General features: G+C 54.6%; 8 protein-coding genes across 8 annotated transcripts; 4 read left to right on the top strand and 4 right to left on the bottom strand.

Moving 5' to 3' along the window:
- Positions 1-611: 611 nt before the first annotated feature.
- BZA05DRAFT_453814 (uncharacterized protein) lies at positions 612-1571 on the bottom strand (the record flags this gene model as incomplete). The annotated part of the gene is made up of 2 exons (XM_051487503.1): positions 905-1571; positions 612-860 (listed from the first exon to the last, which is right to left on the bottom strand). Exons 1-2 carry the CDS (start codon positions 1415-1417, stop codon positions 612-614), a joined length of 762 nt encoding a protein of 253 aa, XP_051338837.1. The 5' UTR covers positions 1418-1571.
- Positions 1572-2831: 1260 nt separating this feature from the next.
- BZA05DRAFT_474384 (Alpha/Beta hydrolase protein) lies at positions 2832-4295 on the bottom strand. Its single transcript, XM_051488122.1, has 3 exons — positions 4170-4295; positions 3909-4112; positions 2832-3843 (listed from the first exon to the last, which is right to left on the bottom strand). Exons 1-3 carry the CDS (start codon positions 4177-4179, stop codon positions 3233-3235), a joined length of 825 nt encoding a protein of 274 aa, XP_051338836.1. The 5' UTR covers positions 4180-4295; the 3' UTR covers positions 2832-3232.
- A 484-nt stretch (positions 4296-4779) lies between these two features.
- Positions 4780-7288, bottom strand: BZA05DRAFT_399727 (uncharacterized protein). Its single transcript, XM_051483834.1, has 3 exons — positions 6847-7288; positions 5623-6774; positions 4780-5567 (listed from the first exon to the last, which is right to left on the bottom strand). The coding sequence occupies exons 1-3, from the start codon at positions 6895-6897 to the stop codon at positions 5004-5006; spliced, it is 1767 nt and encodes a 588-aa protein (XP_051338835.1). The 5' UTR covers positions 6898-7288; the 3' UTR covers positions 4780-5003.
- BZA05DRAFT_399725 (cytochrome c oxidase biogenesis protein Cmc1 like-domain-containing protein) lies at positions 7289-8252 on the top strand. Its single transcript, XM_051483833.1, has 2 exons — positions 7289-7681; positions 7738-8252. Exons 1-2 carry the CDS (start codon positions 7519-7521, stop codon positions 7989-7991), a joined length of 417 nt encoding a protein of 138 aa, XP_051338834.1. The 5' UTR covers positions 7289-7518; the 3' UTR covers positions 7992-8252.
- Positions 8253-9287, bottom strand: BZA05DRAFT_399724 (transcription initiation factor IID, 31kD subunit-domain-containing protein). The gene has a single exon (XM_051483832.1). It carries the CDS (start codon positions 9168-9170, stop codon positions 8472-8474), a length of 699 nt encoding a protein of 232 aa, XP_051338833.1. The 5' UTR covers positions 9171-9287; the 3' UTR covers positions 8253-8471.
- A 249-nt stretch (positions 9288-9536) lies between these two features.
- On the top strand, positions 9537-12630 carry BZA05DRAFT_399723 (histidine biosynthesis trifunctional protein). The gene is made up of 3 exons (XM_051483831.1): positions 9537-10596; positions 10665-12206; positions 12267-12630. The coding sequence occupies exons 1-3, from the start codon at positions 9747-9749 to the stop codon at positions 12461-12463; spliced, it is 2589 nt and encodes an 862-aa protein (XP_051338832.1). The 5' UTR covers positions 9537-9746; the 3' UTR covers positions 12464-12630.
- A 946-nt stretch (positions 12631-13576) lies between these two features.
- Positions 13577-14733, top strand: BZA05DRAFT_338541 (RGS domain-containing protein; the record flags this gene model as incomplete). Its single annotated transcript, XM_051480893.1, has 3 exons — positions 13577-13713; positions 13777-14630; positions 14684-14733. The coding sequence occupies 3 exons, from the start codon at positions 13577-13579 to the stop codon at positions 14731-14733; spliced, it is 1041 nt and encodes a 346-aa protein (XP_051338831.1).
- A 971-nt stretch (positions 14734-15704) lies between these two features.
- Positions 15705-18420, top strand: BZA05DRAFT_58765 (glycosyl hydrolase family 3 N terminal domain-containing protein). The gene is made up of 4 exons (XM_051488457.1): positions 15705-16381; positions 16438-16571; positions 16621-17096; positions 17154-18420. Exons 1-4 carry the CDS (start codon positions 15800-15802, stop codon positions 18410-18412), a joined length of 2451 nt encoding a protein of 816 aa, XP_051338830.1. The 5' UTR covers positions 15705-15799; the 3' UTR covers positions 18413-18420.
- The last annotated feature ends 99 nt before the right edge of the window (positions 18421-18519 follow it).

Raw genomic sequence — 18519 nt, 5'->3', positions numbered from 1 at the left:
TTGCCTTCATTCTGCTTGTCCTCGCTGTCAAACGCTATTATCAAGATCGCCGGAGTGGCCGCAAAACCAGAGACCGCCGTAATGCATACAGCTCCATGATCGATTTCAGCACAGGGTCTAGTCAATGATAGAGGGGCAGGGCACTGTTGATCTCGTAATACCTTTCCAGAGGTAATGTTCCGCCTCGGTCGGAAAGTGGAGATCCCAGGCCGACAAGTGAATGCCCCCGTACACCGCGCATAGAAACCCAGGGATGCCAAGGATGGCCGACCCATTGGTATTTAATATGTCTGCTGTGCTGACGTTTATCGCTCGTCTTTTCAAGTAAATCCCACCAACCCAAGAAGTCTCAGAAGACCGCAAACCCACCTTAGAAAACCGATTTAAGGTAGGCTGTGTAGCGTTGAACACAGTGGGGTCTTGGATATCGAGAGGCTTTTTGAACCAAAGCGCGTACATCGCTAAAGCGCAGATGACATGGACCAGCGTGTGAACTTCCAGCAACGTCAAAGCATATCCGTTGGCCTTTCTGGCAATCGATTGACAACATACTATATTAGCAGAATGAACCTGGGAGGTGCTGAGACTCCACCTACTTGGATGACTAGAAACTAAATCTGGAAGCAAACAAGGAATTTGGCAAGTACGTTTGCCTTACTCTTGTCCTCAATCGTTTCTGCGCTGGCGATGGGGAGGGCGTCTCCTTCTAGCCCTACTATATCAATGATCTGATCCGGCGTGAGGGTATATCTCCCAGCCGGATAACTTCCCATGAGCACCGGAGTATCCATGACATAACCTCCCATTACTGCGTAGAAGCCGTCCGCTAAGGTGAGCGACCGGGTCTCTTTCGCGGTAGCCTGCTCCTGTGTGGTAATATGAGCTGTGAGCATACTGCACCTACAGTATTCTCATCTGAAGATACAGCTAAGCGGATTTCCGAATCCTCGTTGCCCGAAACCCGGATAACTGATTTGACCTCTGGTGGCTGGGGGCTGCTTGCGGAGTTGACTTGCTCCTCGACACTCTGCTTGAACCGCCACTCGAGGACCTCATTGAATTCCCGGCAAAAGTGTCTCGCTCCATACCACTGCTCCCAGGCTGCGTATAGTACCACTTCAGGTCCAAAAAGTGCAATCAAGACCCACTTGGCCTTCCGTAGATAAAACGAGGACCGGGACTCCTTCAGCAGCACATTCAGATGGATGACGGTGTAGACGCAGAGGGCGAGCGTGAAACTGCAATTGTACAGTATTTCGAAGGTTCCCCGCGTGCGAGGACTGGAAACCCAAGGCGGTGCTATCACCTCTTGCAGTGCTGAAGAGTTGCCCAGTGGCGGTCGCAAATCTTCGATCGGAGCTCCGAGGGCGCCGCAGGCCAGTCCGATGACATGGGAAACAAAGAGGAGAGTGCTCATATTCGACGATGCGCGGTGTGTCGGTGTGTGTTGTGGAGGGTATTGGAACTCGAAGAATCGCTCGGATCCGCTACTTAGGTAGGTGGAGGTTGAATGCTGGACTTGCAATAGTTGCCATCAACGAAGTACTCATGTACCTACTTATGAGCCCCACGGTGCGGAGACCGTCGATTAAAGCAGATTATGCGTGTTGCGAGCGGAGGATGGAGTCTCACACGTGCATGTAGAGCATCGCTGCACCGCCCGTGGCCACCGCCATTGGTGAAGCAAGACTCCTGTGTGAGACAACTGACCTGCAGCAACTGCGGTGGAGTTACCTAGTTAAAGCACAATGCAAACAGACCGACTCGTGGACTTATCTAATAGGTATATATTTTTGGCAATGTCGCAATTCATAGCTGCTTTCCAAAGCGGTGAAGAACTTGTAGGATTTTTACTACCGATGTAGTTGTGTACACGTAGAGAAGCTTCTCAATTGTGCCAGTTCGATCATCGATGCTCAGCGCTCAATGGCGCGAGTGACATCACATGCACGGAACTTCTGGATCAAGCAGGGTTAGACCAAGCTGCTTGGATTCCCACGTCTACAATCTCCCAGGTAATATATGGTGTGTCAGAATACGCTGAGCACCCACAGCTGCTGATCGTCTGTGTGAGAGGTGTTAAAAGACAGTAGGGGTCCTCAAACCTATTAGGAAAGCGGCCCGCTACGCTTCTCTCCAGAACAGCACCCAGATAGGTTTGAGGACCCCTAGTATGTATGTGCTAGAGTGGCGGCTACTATCTATTCCTATAAAGGGCAGTGGTGTGGCATTAATACTGTTCTTTAGATGGAAGTTCAACGACTGCCACGGCAACGACGAAGAGTCAGAACACTACAAGGCGTGGAAACAGATACTCAGTCTCTATTTCAAGATCGTATTTCGAATGATGCCGCAGAAGTTACGATGCCGCTAGATCTACCGATTGAACTGACTGTACCTGCTCCAACTCACTCTGGGGATGATACCGCGTATTGCAGAACCTGCCGGCAATCACTTTCCGTCATTGCGTTTGCTTTCTGGAGACCTGGAGTACGATACAATGAAGGCAACTGCATCGTGTCTGCCACAAATACGCCCTGACCGCAACGTATATACTTATGACTTTACATTAAGTGGCGCTGTCCTAATGACCACACACCGTGTGGTCGCCACATGGATGTTTACTAGTACCTAACGATTAGTTGGTAGCGACAGATTGGCGAGTCTCGGTTGTTCACGAGTGGAAGTATGGAAGGGCTAGATGTGTTGAAAGTATGCATAGTACAACCAACAAAATGAGAAACCCGTATCCAGACATCCGAGCCTCGAGGTCCTGCTTAGGCGACGGACCAGCATCGCAAAAGGTAAACCGGCTCGTTTGTACCAATGTTGTTTTCAGTTCCAGTTTTAGAGTGAAATTCAGTTTCCCGCCGGGACACCGAATACTGTCCAGTTTCAGTTTCCGGAAAACTGTGAGGTGAACAGAGTGTTTGGCAGTTCTCAGATTACTCAGCCATAAGTCTGAATAATGGGCTTCACCAGAACTCTAATAGTGGACACATTGTGGCCCCGCTTTTTTCTCTTCCCCGTAAAGGGAGTCCATGGTTGAAGTTAAAATGCGATACTGAGTGGCGGCAAAGAAACGACCTCTCGAGGTCAGTACTAGTTTCTTCGCTCGAGCCGCATATTTTTAAAAAGTTTTTGTGCCATTCAAACGGGGTCTCAGTTCCATTTGCTCGGTTTCTCGAAAAACTGAGGCCATCCAAACGGGCCCTAAACAACAAGATTCCGTTCAGAGGAACTTCTTGAACCACTCGACTGCCTGCTTCGCAGCACCCTCATAGTGCTCCTTATCCATGACCTTCCCCAGATCCGCCCTAACGGCAAACCCATGTAGCGCTCCCTCATAAACGTGGACCTCAGTCTGCACCTCCTCCGGCGACGCCGCCTTCCCTTCCAACAGCTTCTGAATCTGTTCAACAGTCTTAATCCCCATCACCTCATCACAGTCTCCAAGCGCGAGACTAGTCGGCCTCGCAATCGCCGTGATATCCGACGGAACTGACAGCAACGTGGGATGCGCGACGAACGCGGCATTGACGAATCCTCCCTCGCGGTATCCCCCGCCATTGCTCATCATCCACTGGTTGCGGTGCGTCAACAGCAGTGCGTAGCGTCCGCCCCACGAGTATCCCGCCACCATCACCGTCCGTGTTCGATCCTCTTTGTACAGGGCCTCGAAAAAAGCAGTGACGATCGGCAAGGAGACCGCATCGCGGTGCCGCACCAACCACGGACCAAACGCCTGCACTCGACGGAAATTCCATTTTGCTTTCTCCATAAACCCGGGCTCGCCCTCGGGCTCACCGACCAGCTCGAGATGCTCCGTCGGCACGGAATCGCCTAGTAGACATCCGCGTCAGCAACCCCGCACTCATGTCATTCCACGCTCCTCACTTGGAACTCACCGGCCAGAAAATCGGGAACATAAACCGTCGCGCCCGTCTCCCGACGTATCCGATCCGCCAGCAACCGTGTGTTCGGCAGCTGCCACCCGAACATGTCCGAGATTATGACGATGATGCCGCGGTTCGGTTCGCCAGCCGTGACATAGGTGGGAAGCGAGTGGATCTCTTCTTCGGTGCCTGCCGCATGCGCTGTGTGGAGGTAGCCTAGGCGCACGATGTTAACAGAGAAGCTTATGGGTCGCGGTGCGCGGTGATACGTGCCTGGAGCCATGGTTATTGTTCTATTGGTGGCGATGTTGAATGTGATGGCAAGATAAAGGTATCTCGGTGGGATTGCTCGGCGGTTATCAGGACGATAGGTATATAACTGGGATAATAGCAAGGGTGCATGCGGTATTCTGTGTAGATAGCCGGCGGCAATATATGGAACGTAAATTAGTGCAACCACCTTGAATGTCATCCATCCTACACAGTCTACATTCGGCTTACTTGAATTTCCTCATCTCCAAATTCCGTCTTGCCTGATCACAAAATCAAGTAATCCCTTTGATTGTTTTCAGGCGCTGTTACGGTCTCAGAAGCGGGGAGTGGGAGGACTGACGAGGCCAGTGTGTAGGGGTGAGGTCAGACTGCTGGCGAGTGCTGTGGCGAGCGCGGCGGAACAGAAGTTTTGCTGAGTGCCGCCACTTCACCTAGGCATCACCGCAACACCCATCTCCGCTGCGCCGCGATCTCCGTATCACAAGCCAGCCTTCTTCAGCTTGATGGTGAATTAATTCTGGCGAGTGCTCTGTTAGTTGCTCTGTTGGTGACTCCCCCTCTCCCCCACTCGCGCCCAGGTGGGCTGAATTCTAGACGATGTAAAGGATGTAGAATGTGATGATCAGTAACATCATCATTAACATATCAATTCCTCAGCGCAGGGTAGAACCCAGCCGCTAACCAAAGTCTTCAGAAGTTATACTACAAAGAATTCCAAGAACGAACAAAAAGCACAATAAAGAACACCAGCAATGCAGCACAACCCATCTGATCCCATCAATATCAAACTCATCTCACTCTTCCACATGCATTAACCACACAAGCCATTCAGGTCTAGAGATCCGCAATCGCCAACACCGTCCCTCCGCCAAGTCCTTTGCCCTTGTGTTCCGACAAGATTCCGAACCGAATCGTCACCTCGAAGAGCGTAACCAAAATACTCAGCAAAATCAGCCAGATGATGATCCACGTGATACGGCTCATATTGGTGTCGGCAATGGAATCGGTCAAGATATCCGCGAGGTCCAAGAACACCCGGCAGCGGCTATTGAGCACCATGACACGTGGTTGGATCTCAAGGTACTCTCTAACCGCAATATACAGTGGATGAAGCGTAGGCTCCGCCCAAAAGAATTCCGGCACGTCGAGGACATTCGAAGAAAGATTGACTTCGACACGTAGACGGAAGAGGCGACCGGTCATCTTGATAACTTCTTCGCGCTTCATGCCTAGTGTTCCGGTGAGGGCGAGTTTCTTAGGAATGTGCTCAACGCCTGCCATGGTGGTGTTCATGCTTTCTTCAAAGCGACACAGCTTGGTGGACTGCGCTATTGCATGTGAGATCGCGAGCTTGATCATTATATCGCCGGATCGGAGGGTGATCATGTCGTTGTATATCTGTGCAGTGTTATCAACTTTGTCACTCGTCTCAGACTAGAATGGGTTTGCTTACCCGAGGAGACCTGGTTTTCGAGGAGTACTCAAAGTGAAACTCCTCGGTCTCGAAATCCTCCTCTCGCATCGGTCCGGAAATAAGAGGAGAATCATGTCCCGGCGCAAATGTCAGGTCGGCGAGGATGTCCTTCTCCTGCCTTTCGGTGAAATTCCAGAAGACGACAACGCCATAGCTGAAGATGAACATTTCGGCGATACCATTCATATCCATAGCATTATGCGAGTCCTTCGGGCTTCGTGGTCTTTCGTGCAGTTCGGGGTCCGTACTTTCTCCCTGAATATTGACATTTTCATCCCTGGGCGTACTGCCAGGTTCTCTATCGTCCTCCTCCACGGAATCCCTGCGCCCTCTGTATTCCTCATCGAAGTAGCCCTCATGGTAGTTCCGTTGCTCCGAACGCTCAATCTCAACGTCCAACACTGGTTTCCCGCCAGGATTCTTCAGCGCCGGAGAGCTGCGAAGGCGACACCCTTCGCCACCAGCCAATAGCGGTAGATGATACGCGACGTAAAGGCACTCATCATACAGCTTTGTCCTAGCATGATGCGCCTCCCTCAAAAACGTCGACGCACTCTTAAGCCGATAAGCATCCGCTGTGCAATATGCCGTAACCCTTGAGAATTTCTCGGCACGTCGACTCTTAGGTAACCGCTCAGCATAACTCTTCCGGGGCGGCAGTCGTCCGACCGTCTCATCGCCCTCCTCAGGACTATGTCTCGAATCATCTTCATCATCCCTCAACGGCCCATCTTCATCCTCCTCCTGATAATCCCATCTACCGAGCTCATCCTCCTCAGTCTCCGGAATCAACACCAGCTTCTCAGAGACCTTCGACGATCTCGACGGCAGCGTCTGTCCCTGATTCACCACACGGCGCGGATTAACCGGGCCTGGCGGAGCCCCACGATATGACGATGCTGAGGAAACGGGCGTTCGAGAGCGATGCAGATACGAGAGGGCGTTTCCACCGCGCACCTGGCCGGACGGGATCTCCGAGGTCCCGCGGAGGACAGAATCGACCGAGACGAAGCGAACCATTCCAGGGGCGTTTCCGTGTGCGCCAGCATTGGAGGAGAGGGCCGACGATGATGCTCGGCGCGAGTTGGGGCGACCCGAAGAGTTGGTGGGCAGGTCGCGAGAATCGGTGACCTGGAGACGACGGCCGCGGGTAAGCATGGTGCGTCCGCGAAAAAAGGAGGTGGAGAGTATAGCTGTACTTACTAGAACTGTGGCTCGCCTCTTCGGTGCCATTGAAGGAGGTGGTGGAGGCATTGTTCAGTCTGTAGTTCGTGATTGCTGGATTGTTGGCCAATATAGGTATTTGTATGTTGGGGGCTGAATGCCGAAGGGCGATGGAGGTTGCTTGGGTAGCGAGAGCCGTTAGTGACGTCTGCGGCTAGAATAACCAAACTTGGGGCTTGAGTCTTGGGAAGAAGTCGATAACTAGAGTACTTCATGCCCTCCTCTCTGGTCTTCAGTTTATGGTCTGATTGTTTATAAGACACACTTTGGCTGTTTGCTTTGGCTGCCACAACTAAGTTTGTTCAAGAGCACTCCAAGTACATGCCACATCGTGATATTCTCAGAACTAGGTAGTCTTTAAAGATCTACATGACGAGAATCTGCGTGATATCTACCGCCGCTTTGTTCAAGGAGCCTTCCCTGCGTGGCAGTCTGTATGCGCTTGCTGCGTGTGTGTGAAGGATTTCCCATCGATGGCGCCCGTCCGTGCATTGAACTTCGGATGATGCAGCCAATCTCACCACCGCCGCTTCCGTCATCAACATTCCCCCCACCTCACCTCACCTCACTCAATTCACCCCTCCACAACTCCCCACCACAACCACAGCCCACCATCACCACAAGCCACGAACGGACGAACGAACACACGGAATGACCATGGCAGCCGAGAAAGCATCCCCAGCAGCAGCAGCGGCAGCAGCAGCTTCGCCCCTGCAACCCCGAAACCCAATGCCCCTCTCAGCATCGCAGGAAGGTCAGGTCCGCGACCTTTACTACGCCCGCGTCCGTGGGTTCTGCGCGGAAGAAATCCGACGTTTGGCCCATCCACTCCGGCGATGTCCCGCAAAGACTAACGCTGGGGGAAAACAGTCTTTGCCGAATGCGCGCGCGGGCGAACCGTCACAGCGACATGGGCGTGCCGTACCGAGCGCGGGAACATGAACAAGTGCATGGTCTCGCACGCAACACAAGAGAACAATGACGCTGCCCGCGAGGAGTGGTTTCGACAGAGGATGGAGAGGAAGAAGTTACGGCAGGAACAGGATAAAGCGAAGATTGCTGTAGAGGTTGTCAAGGGTCGTCCGAGGGAGGAGCCGATTTCGGCTGAGAAGCGCGCTCTGTGAGGAGGTGTTGTTTCGTTGGATTATACGCTGTCCATGGGATCCGAGTTCCAATCTCAAGGAAACTTCCTTTCCCCACATCCGGATAAGGGACAGAAACGGACGACGGCCTTGCGAAGAGAGGTGTATGGTAGAAATGGCGTTTGATTCTGGAATTCATGCGCTTTGTTGTCTTCAACGTGTTTAATAGGTATGAGGAACTGTACATTAAAACTGTATATAAAGCTGGGGACGCCAAGCAACATCAGAGTAAGACTTGAAGCAATTCTCTACACACGTAGCAAGTAGAGATCGATACACACAACCAATACCATAGCGCCCAATAACTCCATGAACTTGATGAGATAGGTGCCCCGTACAACCCAAGAAAGAAACCCAGAAAACATAACTCGCGCTGAAACAAAAAATACGAACACTATAATGAGATATACCCACGACACCGAACTGCGCGGACAAGAAGCCATGCACTTTTAGTTCTACAGCTCATGCATCGACCATATTGCTATCCCCTCCGTCGCCAAACAAGTCCTCCACATCCATCTGATCATCACCCTCCTCCGTCCTGGTGTCAACACTCCCTCCACCCATTCCAATAGGTGGTCCTCCCAAGCTCTGTCCCAGTTCGTCCTCATCCTCATCGTCCTCGACATCCATCCACTCGTCGCCGCCCGCCTTCAAGTCCCAGTTAACGCCGGTCAAACAGTACTTCTCCGGCGGCAGCCGCACGCCGAATTCCGGGCCAACAGTCGGCAACGCCACGCGATTCCGCTCCTGCGCAATCTCCAGCAGAAACTCCTTAGGTAACGCCGTGTTGAACTGATGATTGATTCTGCTGCCGATCGACATCCTAAGATCGTCGTTGCTGATCATCGAAGGCGGGTTCTGAGAGCCGGTATTGGCCGTGCCGTTGATTGCATCTGAGAAGAGGAGCGCGTCCTGTAGTACGCCGGACGTGTAGCGGTACGCGAAGTCCATCAGCATCAGCGGGACGCGCTCTTGGTAGGCGGTGACGTTCATGCTCGCTAGCACGAGGTGGATCAGGCGTGCATCGCGTGGTTTCGGAGGCGACGACGGGTTCTGTTTCGATGTGTCGGCGGGAGCTGCGGCGGCTGCTATCGTGGGGTCTGCTGGCGCTGGCGCGGGAGGAGCGGGAGCGTCCGGGGTGCCGTTTCCATTAGTCATGGCGGGCGAGGTTTGGTGGTGGGGTGACGATGGTGAGTGACAGTGGTGGGTTTGAAAGTTGGAGGTTGGATGTTTGGGCTGGACTGTTGCGCGATTCGCGAGTTCGTTTTGGTGAAGGTTGCACGACTCGAAGAGCTCCAAGCCTTCCCAATTGGTGGGGAAGATTTAGGAGGCTGAAATCGACGCTAAGCCGTTTCCAGTCACTTCCATCCCCACCCCACATACATCTCCCGAACCCCGGCATTCGCATCGTGTTTATGGAGGACCAATGATTATCAGCATGCCGAAAATTCTGCTGTCACATGCGGATATCCCGCCTTCAAACTCGATGGTCAATTCTGGAGGCTCGACCTACATACAGCTTGACTAGCATCGAAATGTAATTTTGGCTTTGGCTTGCTTAGTGCTGGTACCCCCACTAAAGCAAAGTAGAACCCCGCCATCATCAAGCAAACCTATCCTTGGAAGCGTTTTTGCAGTGACTCGGCCGACTCTTCCATTCTCTCTCGACATATTTCCCTCCTCCTCCTCGGTCATTGACCACTAGAGCAACTTCTTCCTGACACCACATTCACCATGGCACTCCCACTTCTAGCCGGCATTGACATCTCGCAGCAGCCCTCTACTGGCCTCTCAGCCAACGACCTTTCGCGACTAGGCAATGTATACCTCGATGCCACTCCCGAGAACGTCGACGATACCATATCCTACATCTTCTCGCACTTCCGTTCATACTCGATATCCGTCAACGTCACCACTCTTCCCGACAATGCGCAGGTCACCTCGTTGTTGGATGCCGGTGCCGCGAGAGTTTTCGTTTCCCACAGACAGCTAGAGACGATCCAGGGCTCCGTTGACGACACTCGCCTGGTCCTCTTGCTCGAGCCCGATGTTCAAAACAAAGAGAAGATCATTGACGCCATCGCCAACACCTCGGTCGGAGTCTACGCGCACCAGATCGAGGACATTGACTTCATTACTGGCTGGCTGCGGGAGTACGGAACGGGCGACAGACCCCCCGTTTTCGTGTCGTTCCGAGCTCCGGTCACCATCGAGACCGCCGTGGCAGTAGGCAAACTCGCCGCTACACCGATCATCCCGCAGGAGGCTTTGACGACCGATCCCGAGAAGAACCCCGAGCTGCTCTCGGTGGCAGAGATCTTCATGGCCGGTGTTACTTCCGACAGACCGGATAAGCTCATCGCCACGGTGGTTGTGGATGAACAAGGTGTTGCTCTTGGCTTCGTCTATTCTTCCGTCGAATCCGTCAAGGAAAGTCTGCGGACGGGAACTGGAGTGTACCAGAGCCGCAAGAGGGGCCTCTGGTACAAGGGTGCTACGAGCGGCGCAGTTCAGGAGCTCGTCAAAATCGACAGTGACTGCGACCAAGATTGCTTGAGATTCTTCGTGAGGCAGAAGGGCGCTGGTGAGGCTACTGCTCACCCTGCAACACTCTCGGAAAAGGGAGGGAGGGCTGATTATACAAAACAACAGGCTTCTGCCACCTTGAAACCGCTACATGCTTCGGCCAGTACACTGGTCTTCCCAAGCTGCAGCAGATACTGCAGGCCAGGAAGGAATCGGCGCCGGCGGGATCTTACACTGCCAGACTCTTTTCGGATCCGGCGCTTCTTCGGGCAAAGATTATGGAGGAGGCAGAGGAACTTTGCGACGCCACTGAAAAGCAGGATATTGCCTTTGAGGCGGCTGACCTGATTTACTTTGCTCTCGCAAAGTGCATAGCCGCTGGCGTGTCACTGACGGATGTCGAGCGCAGTCTTGACGCGAAGAGCCTGAAGGTAAAGAGGCGGAAGGGTGACGCTAAAGGCAAGTGGGCCGAGAAAGAGGGACTGCCTGCAACTCCATCTCAGCCTGTGAAAGCACCTGAGCCAGTGAAGATCGATGGCAGAATTGAGATGAGGCGCTTTGACGCAACTACTGCGACTCCCAAAGAACTCGAAGATACCCTCCGTCGTCCTGCACAGAAGAACATGGACATCATGGGAATAGTCACACCTATTATCAACGAGGTCCGGACACGCGGAGACGCTGCTTTGATTGAGTATGCCGCCAAATTCGACAGGGCAGTAGGTCTCAAGTCGGCCGTCATCAAGGCGCCTTACCCAGCAGAGCTCATGCAACTTGACGAGGAAACCATCAAGGCGATTGACATTTCCTTTGAGAACATCCGGAAGTTCCACGAGGGGCAGAAGGAGGATAAGCCCCTTGTCGTCGAGACCATGCCTGGTGTCAAATGCTCGCGCTTCGTGAGAGCAATCGAGCGTGTTGGATGTTACATCCCGGGTGGCACTGCAGTGCTCCCTTCCACAGCGTTGATGCTCGGTGTCCCAGCACTCGTCGCCGGCTGCAAGCAGATCGTGTTCGCCTCGCCACCCCGGCCCGACGGAACTTGCACTCCCGAGATTGTCTATGTCGCCCACAAAGTTGGTGCGGATGCAATCGTGCTTGCAGGAGGCGCACAGGCCGTTGCTGCACTGGCATACGGAACCGAGAGCGTCCCCAAGGTGGACAAGATCCTCGGTCCTGGAAACCAATTCGTCACTGCCGGCAAGATGTTTGTTAGCAACGACACCAGTGCTGGTGTGAGCATCGACATGCCCGCCGGTCCTTCCGAAGTTCTGGTTGTCGCAGACTCGGATGCCAAACCGGCGTTTGTCGCGTCAGACCTGCTCTCGCAGGCAGAGCACGGAGTCGACTCGCAGGTCATCTTGATCGCTGTGGATCTGACCGAAGAACAGCTGAAGGCGATCGAAGACGAGGTCCACGATCAGGCGATGAAGCTGCCCCGCGTGGATATCGTCCGAGGCGCAATTGCCCACTCTGTTACGCTGCAAGCAAAGACAATCGAGGAGGCGATCCGGTTGAGCAATGTGTACGCGCCAGAGCATCTTATCCTGCAGGTCCGCGAGGCCAGCAAGATTGTCGACTTGGTTGAGCACGCAGGAAGTATCTTTGTTGGCGCGTGGACTCCAGAAAGTGTTGGTGACTACAGTGCCGGTGTCAATCACTCGTTGCGTAAGTTTTCCTGGTAGTACTTCGTCTTTGGTGGGGCATTGCTAATTAGGGGATCAATAGCTACTTACGGATACGCCCGGCAATACTCTGGTGTCAACCTGGGAACGTACATCAAGCACGTTACATCGTCGGAGCTGACGGAGGAGGGCCTCAGGAATGTGGGTGCGGCCGTGATGCAGTTGGCGAAGGTTGAGGAGCTGGAGGCCCACAGACGTGCGGTCGAGATCAGGCTCGAGTACGCTGACAGCAAAAAATAAGCGGCTGGTTGAAGTTGTGGATTTATGACTGCTATGTAGACTTTTTCTTCTTGTTTTGCGGATATATTGGTTCCCTTGCATTTCTGGGGTACATTGTATGGAAGTTGTTGCTGTGCGACCTCGGTGTTGACATGCCTCCTGGCGGCGATAAACATAGTTATTTTCACACTTCTTTGAAACTGCCCTGTGCAAGAATCTGAAGCCGCTTGTCGTGCTAGCGGCGGGCATGCATCATTACTACTAGCAGCAAGTGGATAGAGGGCGGCGCGGGTTAGCCACGCTGAGGAGGGGCACCGCTCTGGAAGGCCCCAAAATTCAGCGGCGACATCACTCGACACGAGTTAATCTATCTACATCATGCTGCATGGATTGCCGAGAGAAGCCCTTGCCCGCACAATTTCCGAGCAAGGTACGCATCACGGGATTCCCTGGAAGGGGGATTGTCGCCAGGCAGTGGATGTTTCGTGACACCGGTCAGCGTCAAATCAGGGGCAAGAAGCGGTGGATACGATGGAAGGGGTCTAGAGAGTATCCAGAAGCTGAAGAGTTCATTCGGCGGCATATCAGAGTAGAGTAGGTACTCTACATAGAGCGCATCTTGCTGGTCTTCTTTCTTTCCACCCACACTCTCTCATCTGCGCGCATCTCTCATTTTCTCGGCTCACCCATTTTCTGTCTGACAACCCCCCCGTTGAACGTGGTGGCTGTTGTTGTTGTTGCTACCTATTGTTGCCGTCCATTCATTCATCCATCCATCCATTCATTCATTCATTCCTTCTTTTTTCTTTCCTTTTGCAACGCTCGCAATCAAATCTGGCGCAGATCGATATCTATCCTGCGCTTGCTCGCTCGTCCCACCACCTAACTACGCTCCGAGCACACGGCCGCCAGCACACTTACGTGTACACCCACCCACCATCACCGCTTCCAAACTCCTACACCACTACCACAACATACACGACCCCCATACCCGCCAACTCCGAACTCCGCTCCGTTTCTCGCGACAGAAAATTTCGCGCTCGTTCACTCCAATCGATTCCGCATCCAGCACGCGCAAACGCTCCGATCTAAGCCTCGCAGTTTCTCAGCTTTCTCCCGCTACCGACCGACGGAATGGAGGCCACTACCAGGAACCGACTCCCGACGCTGTTCGAGGTGCTGAGCAGGAGGACCTTCCCCCCGGTCGACCTGTTCTCGTTCTTCATCTACATGAGGGACCACCAGCGATCGCTGGACTATCTCGATTTCTGGTTCGTGACTTGCTCCGCAACAGTTCGCATTGTTGGGCAGGTTGGCTGATTTTTCGCTCGCAGGCTCGATGTCGCACAGCACATGTCGCTCTGCCGCCACTACGTGCGTGAGCTCCGTCGTAGTGTCCTCGTGTCGACGCCGGAGCTTGGACAGGAGAGGGATGTGAGCTCGGGCCAGTACGATTTCGCGGACGAGGACGATAAGGATAGCAACCAGAGACTCTCCGCGTTCCTGAGATCGGCAACCCCGGACCCAAGTATGTCGCAGCAGCGACGATCCACGGGCGACCACCTCGAGACTCCTCCCACTGGCGGCCCCTCGTTCATGTCGTCCTCGGGTAACGACCCGACGACTTCGTCGTCGATCGCCCATACCGTCAATCGTGCCGATGTGCGCGCCTCGGCCGAGAAGATTCTCTACACCTATCTGCTGCGTGGTGCAGAGCGCGAGATCGTTCTCCCCGAGCCGATATTGCAGTCGATACAACACGCGATAGAAATCGAGTTGAGGGATGACCCGGATCTGTTCATGGACGCCAAGGACTATGTGTTCCAAGCGATGGAACGCGATGCTTTCCCCGGCTTTCTCAGATCGAAGGCGCTCGGGAACCTGGTGCCCACCAGTGTGATGTTGCGGTTGGTGATTGGACTGCTAGCGATGTTTGGAGGTTTCTGGGCCGCGTTCTCGCTCATCTTCCTCGACATCCAGCCGAGAGTGACACGGCTTTGGCTCATTCTGCCGTTCCTCATCGGTGTGTACTGTCTGATCGCGAATCAGTACGAGCTGGACCCGATAATGGGCTTGATTGGAGTCAGCGAGTACACCTTCATGGAGTTTTTTGCAGTCCGGGAACCCTACGTCCGCAGACTGTTGGTCAAACGCTCAATCTGGATTCTCATTCTGACGCTTGGAATTGGTGAGTCACCCCGTCACATGCATCCTATCTGTTCCCCGTGCTAACTGAAGCAGTCGTGGCGCTGGTTTGTCTCTACACATTTGTTCCAGGCAAGCGATTATAATATGCTACGCTGGACGGGAAATGGATGTATTTCTCACGAACTATGGGCCTTCTTCTCTTCTACCTTCCTTAGTGTTTCTTTGCCTCTTTTTTATCCTGGCGTTTTCTTTTCTATGGTGGGAATTTTTTTTTTTGTGTTTCTGCAAAGGTGTAATCTGAGGATGCGGGTGCAGTTTAACGTAGTAGTATACCCCCTAGTTGAGTAGTTTCTTGCTTTGCTTTCCGATGTTTCAACTTTCGTCTGTCTGCTAGCCACTGCGCCGCGCCGCGTTTTTTATGATCTTCCCCTCGTCTTGTCTTGTCTTTTATGTATGCAAACAGGCTGTGGGTCTTGGTGGTGAGAGCGGGTTACTGTGATACATACCTCGTACCAGAGAACAAAAGGATTCATGAGGAGTAAGGCATCCAGCTGCGGGTGATGCACGATGATTGGCTGTGAGGAACCAGGAACCTTGATGTGTAGACACGGGCCATTGTGTAACACCGTTGCTCCGCAACGCAGCGAACTCGTCCGCCCGGCGCGTCACCGTCAACAACAACGGCAGGTAGATATCTCAACCGCGTGAAATTCACACAATTCATACATACCACAACAGCTGTCACCCTGCGCGCAACGCTACGTTCATGCCGTGAAACCGCGACTTCTATCAACATATTACAGCCATCAACCGCCGCAGTGGCGTCAACAGCCCTCCTCCCCTCCTACACCGACACCCCCACGAACGTCCTCATCCCCTCCCCCACGCCCAAGTCGCGGCTGAACACCTCCTCGCCGGGCACATCCCTCCGCGGCTCCGGCGGCGGCGGGGGCGGGTTCTGGCGTACAGCCCGCAGCTGCAAGCGCTATGCCGTCGGCGGAGTGCTCTGCATCCTCGTCCTCCTCGGGCTCGGGCTCGGGCTCGGCCTAGGACTGAAAAAGCACACGGAAGCGAGCGGGCCGCCCGGCTGGCGGAGCACGTACTCCCTCCCGCTCGCGACCCTCGCCGCGCGTGTACCCGGCGCCGCGCGGCAGCGGCGCGGGGAACTGGAGCGCTGCGTATCAGAAGGCTGCTAGGCTCGTGGGCGGAATGTCGTTGGCAGAGAAGGTTAATATCACCACCGGCACGGGGTGGCGGATGGGGGCTTGTGTGGGGAATACCGGCCAGGCCGGGGGGTTTCCCGCGTTGTGTTTGCAGGACGGACCGATGGGTGTGAGGTTTGCGGACGCGGTCACGGTGTTTCCGGCGGGGGTCACGGTGGCGGGGACGTGGGATCGCGAACTGATGCAGCGGCGGGGGAAGGCGCTGGGGAGGGAGATGCGCGCCAAGGGCGTTAATGTCATGCTTGGGCCGAGTGTGGTCGGCGGGAAGTTTCCGGCTGGGGGGAGGGGGTGGGAGGGGTTCGGGAGTGATCCGTATTTGGCGGGGCAGGCGGTGGGACGGACCGTTAGGGGTGTCCAGGGAGAGGGCGTCGTCGCTTGCGTTAAACATTTTTTGGCGAATGAACAGGAGACTTTTCGGCAGGCGGCGGAGGGCAGGGCCCAGGGCTGGCCGTTGATCGAGGCGTTGAGTGCGAATGTGGGCGGCAGGGCGTTGAGGGAGATTTATGCTTGGCCGTTTCAGGATGCGGTAAGGGAGGGTGTGGGGAGTGTTATGTGCTCGTATAATCAGGTGGGTTCTTCCGGTCGGTTGGGCGTCATTCGTGCGGTGCTGACTGCGTGGTCGAGATCAATAACTCGTATGGCTGCCAGAATAGCTATCTGCTCAATGGAGTCTTGAAGGAAGAATTCGAGTTCCAGGGATTTGTCGTGAGCGACTGGATCGCTCAACGCAGCGGCGTGGCCAGTGTTCTTGCCGGCCTGTGGGTTCCCTTCCCTCTCTCCATCATTGTTAGTACTGACGGGACTCAGCGACATGTCCATGCCGGGCGACGGGGACTCCTTCTCCGACGGCGCACCCTTTCTTGGCTCCTCTTTAACCCGTGCCGTTCTGAATGGCAGTGTCCCACTAGAACGCCTCGATGACATGGCGCTCCGCATTGTTGCAACCTGGTATCAGATGGGCCAGGACACCAACTACACGGCTCCCAACTTCTCGAGCTGGTTCCGGACCCCCCAGGGGCCACGATATTTTGGTACTGATGATGAAGGGAAGAAGGAGCTAGAGGGGAGGAATCAGTATGCTGATGTCAGAGAGGAGCATCATGAACTCGTCAGGGAGATTGCGGCAGAGGGGATGGTGCTGTTGAAGAATGGTGATGCTACGCTGCCGTTTGGAACTGGGAAGGATGCGAGGAAGGCTATTGTGGTCTTTGGGAGTGGGGCCGCTGGGAATCCAATGGGAATGAATTCGTGCGGCGATCGTGGGTGCAACATCGGCACTCTTGGTAAGCTATACTTTCGATACGAGGGGTGGGAATGTGATGCTGATTGAGTTGATTCAGGCCAGGGCTGGGGATCCGGTAGCGTCGACTACTCAACCTTCAGCAGTCCCTTATCCGCCATCTCTAGCCGTGCAGAGTCGGACCGCACCATGCTCGAATACGTCCAATCAGACGACGACTACAACCTGATCTTGCCCATGGCCTCAAAAACCCCCAACAGCACTTGCATGGTCTTCGTCAGCTCTGACAGCGGCGAAGGCTACCTGTCCGTCGAGGGCCACAAGGGCGACCGCAACGATCTCAAGCTCTGGCATAACGGAGACAAGCTCGTTCGCTCAGTGGCAAGTGCGTGCAAGGACACCATCGTGATCATTCACTCCGTCGGCGCAGTCGACATGGAGGCGTGGATTGAGCACCCGAACGTTACCGCCGTACTTCTCGCGCACCTCCCCGGGCAGGAAGCCGGGAGCTCGCTGGTCGATGTCCTTTGGGGCGACGTTAACCCCTCCGGTCGGCTGCCCTACACGATTGCGAAATCACTCGAAGACTATGGCCCGGCGGCGCAGGTCCTGTACACACCCAACCACCGGATCCCGCAGCAGGACTTTACAGACGGGGTGTATACCGACTACCGGCACTTCGACGCATACAACATCACCCCGCGCTTCGAGTTCGGGTTCGGGCTCGGGTACACGACCTTCAACATTTCCGACGTCACCGTGGAAACGCTGGTGGAGAGCCCGGGGGAGTTCCCGGCGGAACGGACGGACTCGGCCAACACCACCACCCGGATCACGCTCAACTCCACCCTGCCGGACCCCCAGGATCTAGTATTCCCGCAGGGCCTCCGCCGAATCCAGAAGTACATCTACCCGTGGCTGTCCTCTGCCAGCGTCGGCAGCGGCCCGTACCCATACCCAGCCAGCTACTCGACAACGCCACGCCCCCGCGCAAAGGTCTCGCAAAGCACGCTCTACGAGCCCCTACTGCGGGTCACTGCCCGAATCCGGAACACCGGCTCCGTCGCCGGAAAATCCGTAGCCCAGCTATACATCAGCTTCCCTGCCAATGCGGCCACGGCCGAAACGTTTCCTCCGCGTGTGCTGCGAGGGTTCGAGAAGGTCGCGGTCGGCGTGAATGGCACGGAAGTGGCAACGTTCGATCTCACCAGGAGAGATCTGAGTTATTGGGACGAGAACGAAAATTCCTGGAGGCTGCCGGTCGATAAGGATGCACGGTGGGGCGGGTATACGCTCAGGGTCGCGGAGAGTAGTAGGGGGGCTGGGGCGGAGACGGTTGTGGAGTGGGTGGATGTGTAGATACCAGGACGTTTTTTTTTGGGGGGGGGGGGGGGGGGGGGTTTAATGAGTGATGATTCATGAGGGATGGTTTACAGGGGAAATTGAAGTTTTTTTTGGGTTCAATT

The sequence above is a fragment of the Tricharina praecox genome, assembly GCF_024521635.1.
Source record: "Tricharina praecox strain CBS 144465 chromosome Unknown BZA05scaffold_14, whole genome shotgun sequence".
Taxonomy (NCBI): domain Eukaryota; kingdom Fungi; phylum Ascomycota; class Pezizomycetes; order Pezizales; family Pyronemataceae; genus Tricharina; species Tricharina praecox.
This window is presented reverse-complemented; position numbering and strand designations above follow the sequence as displayed.